Raw genomic sequence first — 18,508 nt, forward strand, 5'->3', positions numbered from 1 at the left:
TTCGGGAGGGTGTCCCCTGGGGAATGGGACCCGGAGGGGACGGGAGGCGCTGGAACCTGCTGGGGCGGTGCGGAATCAGGGCAGCGGATCTGTGGGAACACCGGGATCCGCGGGGAATCAGGCCCTGGGCACGGGGAATGGGACAGAGGGGTGCACTAGGAATTTGGAGTGGAGGGCACCAGGACCTGGGATGGCACCAGAACCTGGGAGGGCAACAGGGTCCTGAGGGCCACCAGGCCCTGAGGGATATCAGGACTTTGAGGAGCACCAGGACATGGGGGCGCACCAGGACCTGGCGGACATCAGGATCTTGAGGAGCACCAGGACTTGGGGGTGGCAGCAGGACCTGGGGGAGGGCATTAAGGCGAGCACTAGGACCCGGTGGAGGGGGGAATTGGACGCGGAGGGGCACTAGGACCTGGGATGGCGCCAGGCTCTCGGGGGGTGGCACTAGGACCCGGGAGAAAGAGGTCACCCAGCTCAATGGCGGCCGCCATCGCCTGACGCCGGAACTATATTACCCATCACCCCCTGCGCACCCCCTGTTGACAGACAGCCCGCGTGACCAACCATCATTGGCAGCTCCGCCGGTAGGCGGGAACAGCGCTGAGGATCAGCCAATGGGCGCGCGGGGCGGGGAGCGGCGCGGCGGGGGAAGATGGCGGCGGCGGGCCGGTGGCGGGCCGGGTTGGCCCTGCTGGCCGTGGCGCTGGGGCTCGGCGGGACGGCGGCCGAGCAGACCGAGGAGCACCTCAAACGCGAGCACTCGCTGTCCAAGCCGTACCAGGGTGAGAGGGGAGGGCGGGCGGCGGTGGCGGACGGTGCCCGGTGCCCGGTGCCGGTGCCCGGCGCCGACGGTGCGTGTGGGCCGCAGGTGTGGGCTCGGCCAGCTCGGGGCTGTGGGACCTGCTGGGCAACGCCATGGTCATGACCCAGTTCATCCGCCTCACCCCCGACGTGCAGAGCAAGCAGGGAGCCGTGTGGAACCGAGTGGTGAGCGGCGGGCACCGGGGACACAGGGTCGGGGGCCGAGGGGAACCGGGACGGGCCGCGGGAGAGCGTCGGGACCGGGACAAGAGGAGACCGGGACCGGGACAGCAGGGGACCGGGACCGGGGCGGGAGAGGGTCGGGATCGGGACAGGAGGAGACCGGGACCGGGACAGGAGGAGACCAGGACTGGGGCGGGAGAGGGTCGGGATGGCGACAGCAGGGGACCGGGACCGGGACAGGAGGAGACCGGGACCGGGGCGGGAGAGGGTCGGGATGGGGACAGGAGGAGACCGGGACCGGGAGAGGAGGGGACCGGGACCGGGACAGGAGGGGACCGGGACCGGGGCGGGAGAGGGTCGGGATGGGGACAGGAGGGGACCAGGGACCGGGGCAGCGGAATGAAAGCGTGGGCAGGGTTGGGATTGGGACAGGCAGGGATCGAGGGGACACCGGGGTGGGATGGGATCCATGGGATGGGAGGGGAGGGGAGAGAGGAGAGGGTCGGGATCAGGACCGGGACCGGGAGAGGATTGGGGTGTGGGCAGGAGAGGACCAGGACCGGGACGGGCCAGCGGAATGAAAGAGGGGACGGGGTTGGGACTGGGACAGGCGGGGACCGTGGGGACCCCGGGATGGGATTGGGATCGGGATTGGGACAGGCAGGGACTGGGACTGAGGGGAAACCGGGATGGGATGGGAGGGGTGAGGATCGGGATCGGGATCAGGATGGAGACTGGCACCAGGGCAGGGTTAGGGTTAGGAGAGGAGGAGGATCAGGGGAGGGTCGGGATCGGGATCAGGGCAGGAGAGGGTCGGGATCGGGAGGATGCTGGGATAGGGAGAAGGACAGGACGGCGGGGGGAGGGGGTGTGGGATTAGGACAGGAAAGGGCTGGGACTGGGGTGGACGTCGGGGCGGGCTGGGAACAATGGGACGGGATCAGTGGGAACAGTGGGAACAGTGGGATGGGATCAAGGCTAACAACAGGAACAAAGGGATCGATGGGATGGGATGGGGTGGGATGAGCTGGACGACAAGGTCAGGATCAGGGCAAGAGGAAATTGGTAACGAGGAGGGCACTGGGATGGAATCAGTGGGATCAATGGGATGGGATCGGTGGGAATGATGGGGACAATGGGATCAATGGGATGGGATCGGTGGGAATGATGGGGACAATGGGATCAATGGGACGGGAGGGGTGGGATCAATGGGATGGGATGGGAGGGATGGGATCAATGGGATGGGATCAGTGGGAATGATGGGGACAATGGGATCGATGGGATGGGAGGGGTGGGATCAATGGGATGGGATGGCATCAGTGTGACCAGCGGGATGCGGTGGGTGGGATGGGATCAGGATGGGTTTGGGGGAGCTGGAGAAAGGGGTCGGCATTTGGAGCAGAAGTTTGGGATCGGGGGGGTCGCTGGAATGGGAGAAGAGAGGGTTGGGATGGGCATCAGGAAAGGCACCAGGATAAGGGGGGCAGGCTGGAGGGGACCAGAGCGGGGTACACAACGCCGGGGGGGGATCTGGGGGGCCACGGGGGGCTTTCGGCACTTCAGCTCCTGGTTTTCCACAAGAGCTGAGCCCCCCGGGGAGTCTGGGGAGGCCTGAACCTGGAGGGTGTTCTCCCGCCCCAAGAATTCCGTGAGACCCGTAGGGTTCAGAATCCACCCCCGTCCACGTGGCTTTGGGAAACAACCCTGGCCAACGATCCATTGCCCTCAACCCTTGCATGGAGGGACGCCTCTTCCTTGGAATCCTGGTTCCCAAAGAAACCCCCTCGGTGCGGGGAATTAATTGGCAGCTGATCAATAATTAATTGAATCAATTTCTCGGGGAGAGGGGTTGAGTCTCGCCCGGAAGCTTTGCTTTCCGGCGTGCGAGCGTTGGTTTTGTTGGAGTCGCTCCCTCGGCGTTCAACCCTTGGGTGACAACCAATTCCCCAGGATTAACGAGGCTTTTTTGGGATTGATTATCCATGATTCTGGGCAGCAGAGGGGAACGGTGGGCGTGGGCGAGGGAAACAGGGAAGGAGGGGCTCTGGAATTTCCCACTTCTCCTCTCTGCCAGCCCTGTTACCTGCGGGATTGGGAGATGCAGGTGCACTTCAAAATCCACGGGCAGGGCAAGAAGAACCTGAATGGAGACGGGTTCGCCATCTGGTACACCAAGGACAGGATGCAGCCAGGTAAACGCCGGCCCTGCCTCGGGGACAGGGCCTGGGGACACCCGGGACACCTGGGACAGGGCCTGGGGACACCTGGGGTCACCTGGGACAGGGCCTGGGGACACCTGGGACACCGGGGACACGTGGGACAGGGCCTGGGGACACCTGGGGACACCTGGGACAGGGCCTGGGGACACCTGGGACACCGGGGACACGTGGGACAGGGCCTGGGGACACCTGGGACACCGGGGACACGTGGGACAGGGCCTGGGGACACCTGGGACACATGGGACAGGGCCTGGGGACACGTGGGACAGGGCCTGGGGACACCTGGGACACCGGGGACACCTGGGACACCTGGGACAGGGCCTGGGGACACCTGGGACACCGGGGACACCTGGGACACCTGGGACAGGGCCTGGGGACACCTGGGACACCGGGGACACCTGGGACACCTGGGACAGGGCCTGGGGACACCTGGGACAGGGCCTGGGGACACCTGGGACACCTGGGGACACCTGGGACAGGGCCTGGGGACACCTGGGACACCTGGGACAGGGCCTGGGGACACCTGGGACACCTGGGACAGGGCCTGGGGACACCTGGGACAGGGCCTGGGGACACCTGGGACAGGGCCTGGGGACACCTGGGGACACCTGAGACAGGGCCTGGGGACACCTGGGACACCTGGGACAGGGCGTGGGGACACCTGGGACAGGGCCTGGGGACACCTGGGACAGGGTCTGGGGACACCTGGGACACCTGGGACAGGGCCTGGGGACACCTGGGACAGGGTCTGGGGACACCTGGGACACCTGGGACAGGGCCTGGGGACACCTCGGACACCTGGGACAGGGCCTGGGGACACCTCGGACACCTGGGACAGGGCCTGGGGACACCTGGGACAGGGTCTGGGGACACCTGGGACAGGGCCTGGGGACACCTGGGACAGGGCCTGGGGACACCTCGGACACCTGGGACAGGGCCTGGGGACACCTGGGACACCTTGGCCAGGGCTTGGACCCACCGGGCCTGGTGGGAAGTTTCGCCAGGGCTGGGAGTGGATGGTCCTTGGGACACTCCCACCCCACCCCCTCATGACGAGTGGCCAACCTCTCTCCTGACCTTCCCAAGCCCCTGGCAGCTCTCCTTTTCCCTGCCAGGACCCGTGTTTGGGAGCAAGGACAACTTCCTGGGGCTGGGAGTGTTCGTGGACACCTATCCCAACGAGGAGAAGCAGCAGGAGGTGAGACCCACGGGGTGGGTGACACCGAGGTCACACACAGCTCTTCGTCCTCACGGCTCCCTCCTCCTCCTCCTCTTCCCATTCCTTTTCCACAGGTTCTTTGACAGGGAAAGCTGGAGGAGCCGGGGGTGGTTTTGTGGGGAGAGGATTTTCCAGCTGGGAGTTCTGCGCCGGGAGTAGGGTCTGAGTAAAGCCGGAGTAGAGGCTGAGGAGCTTTTCCCTGCTCCCAGGTGCCTCTTGGAAAGGTCTGAAAGTCGTCACGTTCCTGATTTTTGGGGGGTTTAGTGCTGCTATTCCTGTGGAAAAGGTCTGAAAGTCGTCACATCCCTGGTTTTTGGGAGGTTTAGTGGTGCCATTCATTGGAAAAGGTCTAAAAATGGTCACATTCCTGATTTTTGGGAGGTTTGGTGGTGTCACTCCTGTGGAAAAGGTCTGAAAGTCGTCACATCCCTGGTTTTTGGGAGGTTTAGTGGTGCCATTCATTGGAAAAGGTCTGAAAATTGTCACATTCCTGATTTTTGGGAGGTTTAGTGGTGTCACTCCTGTGGAAAAGGTCTGAAAGTCGTCACATTCCTGATTTTTGGGAGGTTTAGTGGTGCCATCCTGGATAAATCCAGCTGGAGGGACCTTGGGACAGGTGCCACCGCTTGTGCAGGGACGTTTTCCACTGTCCCACCTCGGACACCGCCAGGGCTGGAGCAGCCTCAGTTTCCCTGGGAAATCCATTGCTGGAAGCTTCACCACTCCAAAACCTTTCCCTAATTCTAATTGCCCCTAAAAAAAACGTTTCCCCGAATGTTTCCTCGCACCATCTTGATATTTCCTGACCTCTGTGCACACCTGGAGCCTTTTCAAGGCTTTTCTGGGATAAGGGGGCTCAGAACGGGTCTTAATTAGAGGAAATAATTAATGGAATGTGGGAGTAGGAGCTGCAGGGGGGTCAGGCTCTGGGAGAAACTGTTGGGGGGGGTTCCCAGCTGCTCATTCCCACCTCCAAAAGGGACAAAAAGAGCCCTAAAAGGGACAAAAAGAGCCGTAAAAGGGGCAAAAAGAGCTCCAGAAGGAGACAAAGGGCTCTAAAAAGGTCATAAAGAGCTCCAAAGGATCAAAAAGAGCTCCAAAAAAGACAAGATCTCCGAAAGGGAGAAAAAGAGCTCCAAAGAGGAGGAAAAAAGCTCAAAAAAAAGGACAAAAAGAGCTCCAAAAAGGAGGAGAAGCAGGATTTGATTCCCAAGGGAAGCTCGGCTGCTCCCGTGCTGTATCCCGGGATTTTTGTTCCCATTGCCCCTGAGCTCTCCAGGGGGAAATTCCCAGGATTTGGGGCTCTGGGGGCTCTGACCCAGCTCTCCAGGGGAAATTCCCAGGATTTGGGGCTCTGGGGGCTCTGACCCAGCTCTCCAGGGGAAATTCCCAGGATTTGGGGCTCTGGGGGCTCTGACCCAGCTCTCCAGGGGGAAATTCCCAGGATTTGGGGCCCTGGGGGCTCTGACCCAGCTCTCCAGGGGGAAATTCCCGGGATTTGGGGCTCTGGGGGCTCTGACCCAGCTCTCCAGGGGGAAATTCCCGGGATTTGGGGCTCTGGGGGCTCTGACCCAGCTCTCCAGGGGGAAATTCCCAGGATTTGGGGCCCTGGGGGCTCTGACCCAGCTCTCCAGGGGGAAATTCCCAGGATTTGGGGCTCTGGGGGCTCTGACCCAGTTCTCCAGGGGGAAGTTCCCAGCTCTCCAGGGGGAAATTCCCGGGATTTGGGGCTCTGGGGGCTCTGACCCAGCTCTCCAGGGGGAAATTCCCAGGATTTGGGGCTCTGGGGGCTCTGACCCAGCTCTCCAGGGGGAAATTCCCGGGATTTGGGCCCGGGGCTGTGTGACCGTGTTGCTGTGTGCTCTGTCTCTCTTGCCTTGTGCTAACCGCGGAGGGCAGGCTCAGAAGAGGAGGTACAGCCCGGGAAACCAGGTACTGCCTCCTGCCGTCCCTCCTCTTCCTCGGCAATTCCCCATTCCCGGATCCTGGAATGCCTGGGCGATCCGGGACGGGCTGCATGGAACGGGGGCTCCGCGCCCGAGCGCCGGGAGCTGAGCCTCGGGGCTGGAGCAGGGTCGTGCCGGGGTCTGCTGAGCGGATTTTGGGGTTTGGGATCCACGGGGATGGAGCGGGGTCATCCCGGTGTTTGCTGAGCGGATTTTGGGGTTTGGGATCCACGGGGATGGAGCAGGGTCATCCTGGTGTTTGCTGAGCGGATTTTGGGGTTTGGGATCCACAGGGATGGAGCAGGGTCATCCTGGTGTTTGCTGAGTGGATTTTGGGGTTTGGGATCCACAGGGATGGAGCGGGGTCATCCCGGTGTTTGCTGAGCGGATTTTGGGGTTTGGGATCCCCAGGGATGGAGCGGGGTCATCCCGGTGTTTGCTGAGCGGATTTTGGGGTTTGGGATCCCCAGGGATGGAGCGGGGTCATCCTGGTGTTTGCTGAGTGGATTTTGGGGTTTGGGATCCACGGGGATGGAGCAGGGTCATCCTGGTGTTTGCTGAGCGGATTTTGGGGTTTGGGATCCACGGGGATGGAGCGGGGTCATCCCGGTGTTTGCTGAGCGGATTTTGGGGTTTGGGATCCACGGGGATGGAGCAGGGTCATCCTGGTGTTTGCTGAGTGGATTTTGGGGTTTGGGATCCACAGGGATGGAGCGGGGTCATCCTGGTGTTTGCTGAGCGGATTTTGGGGTTTGGGATCCACAGGGATGGAGCGGGGTCATCCTGGTGTTTGCTGAGCGGATTTTGGGGTTTGGGATCCCCAGGGATGGAGCGGGGTCATCCCGGTGTTTGCTGAGCGGATTTTGGGGTTTGGGATACACGGGGATGGAGCGGGGTCATCCCGGTGTTTGCTGAGCGGATTTTGGGGTTTGGGATCCACGGGGATGGAGCGGGGTCATCCCGGTGTTTGCTGAGTGGATTTTGGGGTTTGGGATCCACAGGGATGGAGCGGGGTCATCCCGGTGTTTGCTGAGCAGATTTTGGGGTTTGGGATCCACAGGGATGGAGCGGGGTCATCCCGGTGTTTGCTGAGCGGATTTTGGGGTTCAGGGACTGTGGGGTCATTCCAGGATTGCTCTGAGCAGATTCCTGTGGGATGAAGGATTTCAGGATCATTCCTGGCTTGTTTTGAGCAGATCCCTGTGGGATGAAGGATTTCAGGATCATTCCAGGGCTGTTTTGAGCAGATCCCTGTGGGATGAAGGATTTCAGGATCATTCCAGGGCAGTTTTGAGCAGATCCCTGTGGGATGAAGGATTTCAGGATCATTCCAGGGCAGTTTTGAGCAGATCCCTGTGGAATGAAGGATTTCAGGATCATTCCAGGGCAGTTTTGAGCAGATCCCTGTGGGATGAAGGATTTCAGGATCATTCCAGGCTTGCTCTGAGCAGATCCCTGTGGGATGAAGGATTTCAGGATCATTCCAGGATTGCTCTGAGCAGATCCCTGTGGGATGAAGGATTTCAGGATCATTCCAGGCTTGCTCTGAGCAGATCCCTGTGGGATGAAGGATTTCAGGATCATTCCGGGGCTGTTTTAAGCCGATCCCTGTGCGGTTCAAGACCTGGGGGCTCCCGCGGCTCTCGGTGACCCCGAGCCTCCTCGCGGCTCCTGATCCGCGCCTTTCCCCCCCGGCAGCGCGTGTTCCCCTACATCTCGGCCATGGTGAACAACGGCTCGCTGACCTACGACCACGACCGCGACGGGCGCCCCACGGAGCTGGGCGGCTGCACGGCCATGGTGCGCAACCTCAACCACGACACCTTCCTGGTCATCCGCTACGTCAAGAGGAGGCTGACGGTGCGTGCCCGTCCCACACCCGCGGCGGGGCTAAAGGACACAGAGCAGAGCCCCCAGACCCACGGCAGGGCTGCTGGACACAGAGCAGAGCCCCCAGACCCACGGCAGGGCTGCTGGACACAGAGCAGAGCCCCCAGACCCACGGCAGGGCTGCTGGACACAGAGCAGAGCCCCCAGACCCACGGCAGGGCTGCGGGACACAGAGCAGAGCCCCCAGACCCACGGCAGGACTGATGGACACAGAGCAGAGCCCCCAGACCCACGGCAGGGCTGATGGACACAGAGCAGAGCCCCCAGACCCACGGCAGGGCTGATGGACACAGAGCAGAGCCCCCAGACCCACGGCAGGGCTGATGGACACAGAGCAGAGCCCCCAGACCCACGGCAGGGCTGCTGGACACAGAGCAGAGCCCCCAGACCCACGGCAGGGCTGATGGACACAGAGCAGAGCCCCCAGACCCACGGCAGGGCTGCGGAACACAGAGCAGAGCCCCCAGACCCACGGCAGGGCTGATGGACACAGAGCAGAGCCCCCAGACCCACGGCAGGGCTGCGGGACACAGAGCAGAGCCCCCAGACCCACGGCAGGGCTGATGGACACAGAGCAGAGCCCCCAGACCCACGGCAGGGCTGATGGACACAGAGCAGAGCCCCCAGACCCACGGCAGGGCTGCTGGACACAGAGCAGAGCCCCCAGACCCACGGCAGGGCTGATGGGCACAGAGCAGAGCCCCCAGACCCACGGCAGGGCTGATGGGCACAGAGCAGAGCCCCCAGACCCACGGCAGGGCTGCAGAACACAGAGCAGAGCCCCCAGACCCACGGCAGGGCTGATGGGCACAGAGCAGAGCCCCCAGACCCACGGCAGGGCTGTGGAACACAGAGCAGAGCCCCCAGACCCACGGCAGGGCTGCGGGACACAGAGCAGAGCCCCCAGACCCACGGCAGGGCTGTGGAACACAGAGCAGAGCCCCCAGACCCACGGCAGGGCTGTGGAACACAGAGCAGAGCCCCCAGACCCACGGCAGGGCTGCGGAACACAGAGCAGAGCCCCCAGACCCACGGCAGGGCTGTGGAACACAGATCTGATCAGATTCCCCAGATCCAGATGAGATCCCTCAGGTCCAGCTCAGGGTTTCTGAAGCACAGACCCAGTGTGATTTCAGCAGAAGCCATTTATTGTTCACGTTCCACTGCTGTCTTGGTTTGGAAAAGGCTGGGAAAAGCTGGAATGAAGAATGTGAACCCCTCTCCCTCCTAATTATTATAACTTTGCAATTAAGGCCCTTCGGGCAAAGATTTTGGGAACAGGAACAACACTTCTTTACTAGGAATGTTGGAAAAACACCAGTGTAGTAAAGGAAACAAACAAACAAAACTCCTGGACGCACTGCCGGAGTCAGAGCAGGAGCTGACGCTAATTTGGGAGCAGTGCAGCCAGAGCCGCGGCAGCTGTGGTGCTGCCGGAGCGGAGGTGATCCCGGGGAAGGGCCCCGGGGGGCTGGGAGGGGGCCGGGCTCCCTCTGGGAACCCGTGCGCACAGGCTGTGCTGCCATCCTGCATCCCAGGGCTGAGCCAGGCGGGAACGCTGCGCTCCTCCCCCTGGGCGGAGCCTCTCCCCGTGGGATGGGATTGGCTCCTCCCCCTGGGCGGAGCCTCTCCCCGTGGGATGGGATTGGCTCCTCCCCTGGGTGGAGCATCTCCCCGTGGGATGATGGGATTGGCTCCTCCCCCTGGGTGGAGCATCTCCCCGTGGGATGATGGGATTGGCTCCTCCCCCTGGGCGGAGCATCTCCCCGTGGGATGATGGGATTGGCTCCTCCCCCTGGGTGGAGCATCTCCCCGTGGGATGATGGGATTGGCTCCTCCCCCTGGGCGGAGCATCTCCCCGTGGGATGATGGGATTGTATCAGCCCTGCAGTGAGCCTTGATGGCCCATGAACAGCAGATATCCCCGGGGGGGAGGATGGGTCCTGGAAGGGATAAAGAACTCGGCCCCAGCTGGTTTAACAGCAGATATCTCCCCAGAGTGATGAGGGACAGGTCCTGGAAGGGATAAAGAGCTCGGCCCCAGCTGGTTTGAACAGAAGAAACCCCCAGAAGGATGAGGGACAGGTCCTGGAAGGGATAAAGAGCTCGGCCCCAGCTGGTTTTGACAGCTGCCCATTAACAGAAGGTCCACCAGCCCTGGACCCGTCTCCAGGATCATCTCTGCTCCTACAGAACCACATCTGTCACCGCAGGAGGATTGAATTGGCCTGACACCAACACCCTGACCAACAGGTGTCAGGTCCTGTTCTGACTCTGTCAGTGTTTCTAGGATTTTTATTTGTTTGCTTTACTACATTCGTCTCTTTTTAATACTCCTAGTAATATTTTATAAATTTTTTAAAAATTAAAATAATTAAAATTAAAAGATTTTTTAAAAATTAAAAATACAAAGTTCTTTCCCCTAGTAAAGAACGGTTCTTCCTATTCCCAAAACCTTTGCCTGAAAGCCTCTAATTGCAAAATTATGATAATTTGGAGGGAGAGGGGTTTTCATTCTCCATTCCCAGGGCAACTCCAGCGTTTCCTGTCTGGTTTTCCTGTCTTCCCCAACCGAGACAACAGAGCATTCCTTTTAATATCTGAGAAAAGCCAGATTTTGCATTTATAATCGTGCTCATTTGAATTTTTTCACGAGCTGCCTGGGCAGGTGCTGATGGACGTCGACGGCGAGCGCGAGTGGAGGGACTGCGTCGACGTTCGAGCATTCATTTTAATATAAATGATATATATAATTTAATATAAACGACAAATTAAATATAAATAATAAAGGCGGCTTTAGGATGTGCATTTATAGCAATAATTTGGATCTTTTAACGTGCTGCCTGGGCAGGTGCTGATCGACATCGACGGCAAGCACGAGTGGCGGGACTGCATCGACGTGCCGGGCGTGCGCCTGCCCCGGGGCTACTACTTTGGGACCTCCTCTGTCACTGGGGACCTCTCAGGTACGGCCCCGGGGGGGACTGGGGGCTCCAGGGGGATTCCCAAGTGGATTTGGAGGCTCCAGGTGGGGTTTGGGGGCTCCAGGGGGGATTCCCAAGTGGATTTGGAGGCTCCAGGTGGGGTTTGGGGGCTCCAGGTGGGGTTTGGGGGCTCCAGGTGGGATTCCTGAGTGGATTTGGAGGCTCCAGGTGGGGTTTGGGGGCTCCAGGGGGGATTCCCAAGTGGATTTGGGGGCTCCAGGTGGAGTTTGGGGGCTCCAGATGGGATTCCCTGCAATAAATAAATCCATAAAACCAGGATGAGCCTGGAATTAAACCTTGGGATGGGCATAGGCTTAAACCAGGATGGGCAGGGAATAAACTGGGATTGGCATGGAATAACACCGTGATGAGGCTGGAATTAAACCTGGCCCAGCCCCAGGTCTGGCACACCCCAGAAGCAGGAGCTGCTGCCATTGTCACCCGTGTCCCGAGAGCCACCTTCTCCCCGGGTGTTTCCCTTTGGATTTCCAGCCCCAGAGAATCCCCTGGCTGTTATCTGGGGAGGGAGCAGCGTTCTCACCGCAGGGAATGATTTCACACAGCACAAACTTTTCCATTTTCCCCCTCTCAGGGCTGTGCTTGTGCCTCTTGCAGAGGTTTTCAGCCCCGTTCGAGTCCTGCTCCCACAAAACCTCATTCCTGGCCTCCAGCAAGAGCTCCTTTTCCCAGATCCCAGAGCTGCGTGAGGCCGCTGGCTCCTTTGCCTGCCCCAGCAGTTTGAACTCCAAAAATCTCCCACCTTTGGGCTGGGTTTGAGTTTCTGAGGCAGCTTTAAAGATCCCTGCCGGCCGTGGAGCCTCTTAGGAACCTTTCCAGGGATGAGATGCCACGGAATTCCAACCCCCAGGAGGCATTGTTGGTGCCTTTTCCAGACAACCACGACATCATCTCGCTGAAGCTGTACCAGCTGACGGTGGAGCGGACGCCCGAGGAGGAGAAGAGGGATAGGGAAGTGTTCCTGCCCGTGGTGGACAACCTGAAACTGCCAGGCAGTGAGTGGGAGACGGGGAGGGTGGGAGCCGCAGGGCTTCGGAGCTGTGCGGGAATAACCAACCCCGGTTCTGGGGTCGCATGAAGATCCGCGCCGTGAGGAGGGCTGGGATTGGGACGTGGGAGGGGGATGGATCATGTGCCGTCCCCAAATCCCGAAGTCCCATCCCAGAATCCCACGCTGCCATCCCAGAGTCCCACACCGCCATCCCAAAATCCCATCCCAGAATCCCGCACTCCCATCCTAGAATCCCACATTCCCATCCCACTATCCCAAATTCCCGTCCCACACTCCCATCCCGGAATCCCAAATTCTCCTCCCACACTCCCATCCCGGAATCCCAAATTCCCCTCCCACACTCCCATCCCGGAATCCCAAATTCCCATCCCACACTCCCATCGCACAATCCCAAATTCCCGTCCCACACTCCCATCCCGGAATCCCAAATTCCCGTCCCACACTCCCATCCCACAATCCCAAATTCCCGTCCCACACTCCCATCCCGGAATCCCAAATTCCCCTCCCACACTCCCATCCCACAATCCCAAATTCCCGTCCCACACTCCCATCCCGGAATCCCAAATTCCCCTCCCACACTCCCATCCCGGAATCCCAAATTCCCGTCCCACACTCCCACCGCACAATCCCAAATTCCCGTCCCACACTCCCATCCCACAATCCCAAATTCCCGTCCCACACTCCCATCCCGGAATCCCAAATTCCCCTCCCACACTCCCATCCCACAATCCCAAATTCCCGTCCCACACTCCCATCCCGGAATCCCAAATTCCCCTCCCACACTCCCATCCCACAATCCCAAATTCCCCTCCCACACTCCCATCCCGGAATCCCAAATTCCCGTCCCACACTCCCATCCCACAATCCCAAATTCCCGTCCCACACTCCCATCCCGGAATCCCAAATTCCCGTCCCACACTTCCATCCCACAATCCCAAATTCCCCTCCCACACTCCCATCCCGGAATCCCAAATTCCCCTCCCACACTCCCATCCCGGAATCCCAAATTCCCATCCCACACTCCCATCCCACAATCCCAAATTCCCGTCCCACACTCCCATCCCGGAATCCCAAATTCCCCTCCCACACTCCCATCCCACAATCCCAAATTCCCCTCCCACACTCCCATCCCACAATCCCAAATTCCCGTCCCACACTCCCATCCCGGAATCCCAAATTCCCATCCCACACTCCCATCGCACAATCCCAAATTCCCCTCCCACACTCCCATCCCACAATCCCAAATTCCCCTCCCACACTCCCATCCCACAATCCCAAATTCCCGTCCCACACTCCCATCCCGGAATCCCAAATTCCCATCCCACACTCCCATCGCACAATCCCAAATTCCCGTCCCACAGTCCCATCCCACAATCCCAAATTCCCGTCCCACACTCCCATCCCGGAATCCCAAATTCCCGTCCCACACTCCCACCACGAGGCGCCAAGCCCGGTTCCGGCTGTGTGCGATGCCCCATCCTCCTGGGGCCGGGAACCCCGCGGGGCTCCGGGGGCTCAGGGTGGTTTCCCCGGCTCTGCCCCGCAGTGGAGGCGCCGCTGGAGCCCATGAGCGGCCTCGCCCTCTTCCTCATCGTCTTCTTCTCGCTGGTGGCCATCGTCTTCGCCATCGTCATCGGCATCATCGTCTACAACAAGTGGCAGGAGCAGAGCCGCAAACATTTCTACTGACTGGGCAATTCCCGGCACGGCTCGCGCCGGGCCTTTGCCGGCCACGTCCCGACCGCCCCCCGTGCCGGGGCGGGAGGGAGCGGCCCTGGCGGCGGGGAGCCCCCGAATCCCGGCGGGGACGGAATTTGGGACCGCGGATCCCGGTGGCAGCGGGAAGGGGGCCGGGGCCGTGCCAGGGAGGCGCTGGGACGGCGCCGGCCCGGCTGAGGGGCGCCCCTGCCTTCCCCGCTGGATTCCTGCTGGAAGGCCTCGCCGGCAGCGCCCGCGGAGAGTTCCCAGAGCCTCCTGCCGTTCCCTGGGCCGGGAGGAGCCGGGTGCCGATGGTTCTCCCGGTGAGACGAGTTTTCCCGGCTGGATGAGCTGCGCGAGCCGCCCGGCTGCTGCCCCCTCCTCGCTCTGGGGGTTCCCAGTGCCCGTGGCCCAGCATGTGGCTGCCCCTGCATGCCGTGTCCTGGCTCCGGCCAGCGCTGCCCCCTCGGCGCTCGCCGCGGCCCGGGAGCCGTTGCCGAGCCTCTCGCTGCCCGCCGGGGAGCCGGCGGCGTTCCTACCTCAGGGACTGCTGGGCACCGGGATCGCCCCGGCCGCTCCTGGCGGGCTCGCCGGTCCCCGGAGGGCTCAGCAGACGGGGAGGTTGGATCAGGGGTGCCCTGGGGACTCGGGCTTTGAGATGGCGGCGCCCTCCTCGCCGGGATCCAGGAGAGCCGGGTCCTGCCCTACGGCTTTCCGGGGTATTCCCACCCAGGACGGAGCCTTGGGGGGGGGGCTCGGTGGCCCCTGGGCCGGGGGAGGACTGGGGGAGGTTTTCCACGCCGGCACCGGGGTGGTGGGAGCTGTTTCCAAGTGCCCAGGGAGGGGTTGTGGCACCCAAGCGGAGTTTTCCCGGTGTTCTGCCTCTTTTCCTGGCCTGATCCGCAGGATCCGATGGCGTGGGCCTCTCCCGGGAGCTGTACCCGGTGTTCGGAATAAATGCTGGGGGCTGTGCGTGACATGGCCACCGTGCTCCTTGTCACTCGGGCCATTCCCTGCCCAGACGGATTCCTTGGAGTTGGGGGCCGTGTCCTGGTGTTCCGGGGCTCCCCAGGATGAGAATCCTGGAGCGGTTTGGGTGGGAAGGGACCGTAAATCCCATCCAGTGCCCCCCCTGCCATGGCAGGGACACCTCCACTGTCCCGCGGCGCTCCAGGCCCCGTCCAGCCGTGTCCAAAGGCGGCAGGCGGGCAGAAATCCGCTCGCTTGGCTGGGGCAGCGAGCGCCTCCGACACCAGGATGGCGACTGATTCCATGAATTCCACAGAATTCCATGGCCTGACAGCACCTGGCGAGGGCGGGGGCTTTGTGATTTGTGACTCGCTGGGCAAGCAAAGATCAGTCGCGGCACTGGATGTGTTTTTTGCCAATTTTACTTTGTCTTCGTTGAGCCGGGCTGGTGTCGGTCGCTGCGGAGGGTGTCCGTCCTTGCCCCGGCCGGGCCGGCAGCGGCACTGAGGGGCACAGGCGGTCCCGGGGCTGCGGCACGGAGCGGGCACTGCCCGGCTCCGAGGGCAGCGCCGGGGGACGCCGGAGGGGGAACTGCGTCCTCCCCGGCCCGGGGGATGCTCGCTCGGTGCCCGTCGGCAGCGGCCCGGGGGGATGCTCCACCGGCGGGTGCCCGGCCGATGCTGCCGGTTCCAGCCGCATTCCGGAGGACCCGTTTTGGGGTCCCAGTCCGGTTTTCGGGGTCCCTGGCCCGTTTTCGGGGTCCCGGTCCCGTTTTCGGGGTCTCAGTCCCGTTTTCGGGGTCCCGGCCCCGTTTTTGGGGTCCCGGTCCCGTTTTCGGGGTCTCGGTCCCGTTTTTGGGGTCTCGGTCCCGTTTTTGGGGTCCCGGTCCCGTTTTCGGGTTCTCGGTCCCGTTTTCGGGGTTCCGGCCCCATTTTCGGGCTCCCGGCCCCGTTTTGGTGTCCCAGTCCGGTTTTCGGTGTCCCTGTCCCGTTTTCGGGGTCCCGGTCCCGTTTTCGGGGTCCCGGTCCCGTTTTTCGGTCCCGGTCCCGTTTTCGGGGTCCCGGTCCCGTTTTTGGGTCCCGGTCCCGTTTTTGGGTCCCGGCCCCGTTTTTGGGGTCCCGGTCCCTTTTTCGGGGTCTCAGTCCCGTTTTCGGGGTCCCGGTCCCGTTTTCGGGGTCCCGGCCCCGTTTTTGGGGTTCCGGTCCCGATTTCGGGGTCCCTGGCCCGTTTTTGGGTCTCGGTCCCGTTTTTGGGGTCCCGGCCCCGTTTTCGGGGTCCCGGTCCTGTTTTCGGGGTCCCTGGCCTGTTTTCGGGGTCCCGGTCCCGTTTTTGGGGTCCCGGCCCCGTTTTCGGGGTCCCTGTCCCGTTTTCGGGCTCCCGGTCCCGTTTTCGGGGTCCCGGTCCCGTTTTTGGGTCCCGGTCCCGTTTTCGGGGTCCCGGTCCCGTTTTTGGGGTCCCGGTCCCGTTTTTGGGTCCCGGTCCCGTTTTCGGGGTCCCTGTCCCGTTTTTGGGTCCCGGTCCCGTTTTTGGGTCCCGGTCCCGTTTTTGGGGTCCCGGTCCCGTTTTTGGGTCCCGGTCCCGTTTTCGGGGTCCCGGTCCCGTTTTCGGTGTCCCGGTCCCGTTTTTTGGGTCCCGGTCCCGTTTTCGGGGTCCCGGTCCCGTTTTTGGGTCCCGGTCCCGTTTTCGGGGTCCCGGTCCCGTTTTCGGGGTCCCGGTCCCGTTTTTGGGGTCCCGGTCCCGTTTTTGGGTCCCGGTCCCGTTTTTGGGGTCCCGGTCCCGTTTTTGGGTCCCGGTCCCGTTTTCGGGGTCCCGGTCCCGTTTTTGGGTCCCGGTCCCGTTTTTGGGTCCCGGTCCCGTTTTCGGGGTCCCGGTCCCGTTTTTGGGGTCCCGGTCCCGTTTTCGGGGTCCCGGTCCCGTTTTTGGGGTCCCGGTCCCGTTTTCGGGGTCCCGGTCCCGTTTTTGGGTCCCGGTCCCGTTTTTGGGGTCCCGGTCCCGTTTTCGGGGTCCCGGTCCCGTTTTTGGGGTCCCGGTCCCGTTTTCGGGGTCCCGGTCCCGTTTTTGGGGTCCCGGTCCCGTTTTCGGGGTCCCGGTCCCGTTTTTGGGTCCCGGTCCCGTTTTCGGGGTCCCGGTCCCGTTTTCGGGGTCCCGGTCCCGTTTTTGGGTCCCGGTCCCGTTTTTGGGGTCCCGGTCCCGTTTTCGGGGTCCCGGTCCCGTTTTTGGGTCCCGGTCCCGTTTTTGGGGTCCCGGTCCCACCTTCGCCTTGCCCGGGCTCATTGCTCGCCCCGCCCCCGCGGAGGCGTGGCCACGGCCGGAGGGCTCACGGCGGGGCCACGCCCCCGGGCCCGATTGCCGCGCCGTTGCTGGAGCTCTCGCGAGAGTTGGCGGCGCGGGCGGGTCCCGCCAGAAGCTGCCGCCGCTCCCTCAGCGCAGCCCGGCCCGGCCCGGCTCGGCTCGGCTCGGCTCGGCTCGCTCACTCCGCCCACCTTCGCCTCCCTCAGCCCGCTCCCTCAGCCCTTCCCGCTCCCTCTCCCCCTCCCTGTCAGCGCGCCGTGCCCGCGCCGCGCCGGAGCCCCGGGGCCGCCCGTGCCCCTCAGCGGCGCGACGGGCCGGGGCCGGAGGAAGGACGGACACCGTCCCGAGCATTCCCCCGGGCCAGGAGAGCGGAGATCTCCCGCTGGCGTCCCGGCGCGAGGCGGACGTTCCCGGTGAGGACGGGAACGGGAGGAGGCTCTGGGAACTCTCCGCGGGCGCTGCCGGCGAGGCCTTCCAGCAGGAATCCAGCGGGGAAGGCAGGGGCGCCCCTCAGCCGGGCCGGCGCCGTCCCAGCGCCTCCCTGGCACGGCCCCGGCCCCCTTCCCGCTGCCACCGGGATCCGCGGTCCCAAATTCCGTCCCCGCCGGGATTCGGGGGCTCCCCGCCGCCAGGGCTCTGAACCCCCTTCCCAAGCTCCTCTCCTCAGTGGATTCTCCAGCCAGTGGGGGATTGCCCTGCTCCAGAGCCGCTATCCTGACAGGAATGCCGGGAGAGCCGCCTGGGCACGCCTGGAATGGGGCTTGGACGCCCAGAGACCCCTCCCCACCGGATTTTAGCCCCTCTAGATGCACCTGTAAGCAATGCCGAAGGCTGAAATTGTGATGTGAACGCATCACAAAGTTCCTGGAGCCCTTTTCCCACGGCTGATTTCTGCAGGTTTTCATCCCTTTCTTTTTGCACTCGCACGGCTCTGCCAGCCCTCGCCTTGCGAAAGAACTGCGCTTATAAAACATTGTAACCTGAGAGCGACCGCGGCCAAGTTAAAAAATAAAAGAAACATGTTGAGATTTGTTTATTGGGTGTAATTGATGTCCCCTGCGCAGCTCTCGCAATGCGTGGGGGAGAGGCTGGACATGAGCCCAAAGGGGCCCTGCGCTGACCCCCAGCGTGGGGATTCTGCCCCGCTCAGGTGAGACCCCACCTGCAGAGCTGGGACCCCACCTATAACCTATAACCTGGACCCCAAATGACGAACAACAACTGCAAGCTTTAAAAACTAAATTATCCTCTGCCCCCGTGCTAAGCCTACC

The 18,508-nt window shown here is 62.4% G+C and overlaps 1 protein-coding gene across 3 annotated transcripts; it reads left to right on the top strand.

Moving 5' to 3' along the window:
• Nucleotides 1-398: 398 nt before the first annotated feature.
• On the top strand, nucleotides 399-14,953 carry LMAN2L (lectin, mannose binding 2 like). 3 transcript variants are annotated; one of them, XM_066206202.1, is made up of 9 exons: nucleotides 400-788; nucleotides 875-993; nucleotides 3,065-3,182; nucleotides 4,325-4,407; nucleotides 6,328-6,360; nucleotides 8,073-8,234; nucleotides 11,116-11,230; nucleotides 12,142-12,261; nucleotides 13,825-14,953. In XM_066206202.1, the coding sequence occupies exons 1-9, from the start codon at nucleotides 659-661 to the stop codon at nucleotides 13,965-13,967; spliced, it is 1,023 nt and encodes a 340-aa protein (XP_066062299.1). In that variant the 5' UTR covers nucleotides 400-658; the 3' UTR covers nucleotides 13,968-14,953. The 3 variants fall into 3 exon arrangements, with proteins under 3 accessions (XP_066062301.1, XP_066062299.1, XP_066062300.1); XM_066206203.1 differs by lacking the exon at nucleotides 6,328-6,360 and having other exon boundaries at nucleotides 402-788; XM_066206204.1 differs by lacking the exons at nucleotides 6,328-6,360; nucleotides 8,073-8,234 and having other exon boundaries at nucleotides 399-788.
• Nucleotides 14,954-18,508: the final 3,555 nt, after the last annotated feature.

Source organism: Chamaea fasciata, unplaced genomic scaffold (assembly GCF_029207755.1).
Source record: "Chamaea fasciata isolate MVZ Bird 193981 ecotype frontalis unplaced genomic scaffold, bChaFas1.0.hap1 SCAF_30, whole genome shotgun sequence".
Taxonomy (NCBI): domain Eukaryota; kingdom Metazoa; phylum Chordata; class Aves; order Passeriformes; family Sylviidae; genus Chamaea; species Chamaea fasciata.

Excerpts from the sequence above, each read along its gene's own strand:
- LMAN2L (XM_066206202.1), top strand. The coding sequence starts at position 659 with ATGGCGGCGGCGGGCCGGTGGCGGGCCGGGTTGGCCCTGCTGGCCGTG. Across the intron at positions 3,183-4,324 it reads CAAGGACAGGATGCAGCCAG|GACCCGTGTTTGGGAGCAAG; the intron begins GTAAACGCCGGC and ends TTTCCCTGCCAG. Across the intron at positions 6,361-8,072 it reads GGTACAGCCCGGGAAACCAG|CGCGTGTTCCCCTACATCTC; the intron begins GTACTGCCTCCT and ends CCCCCCCGGCAG.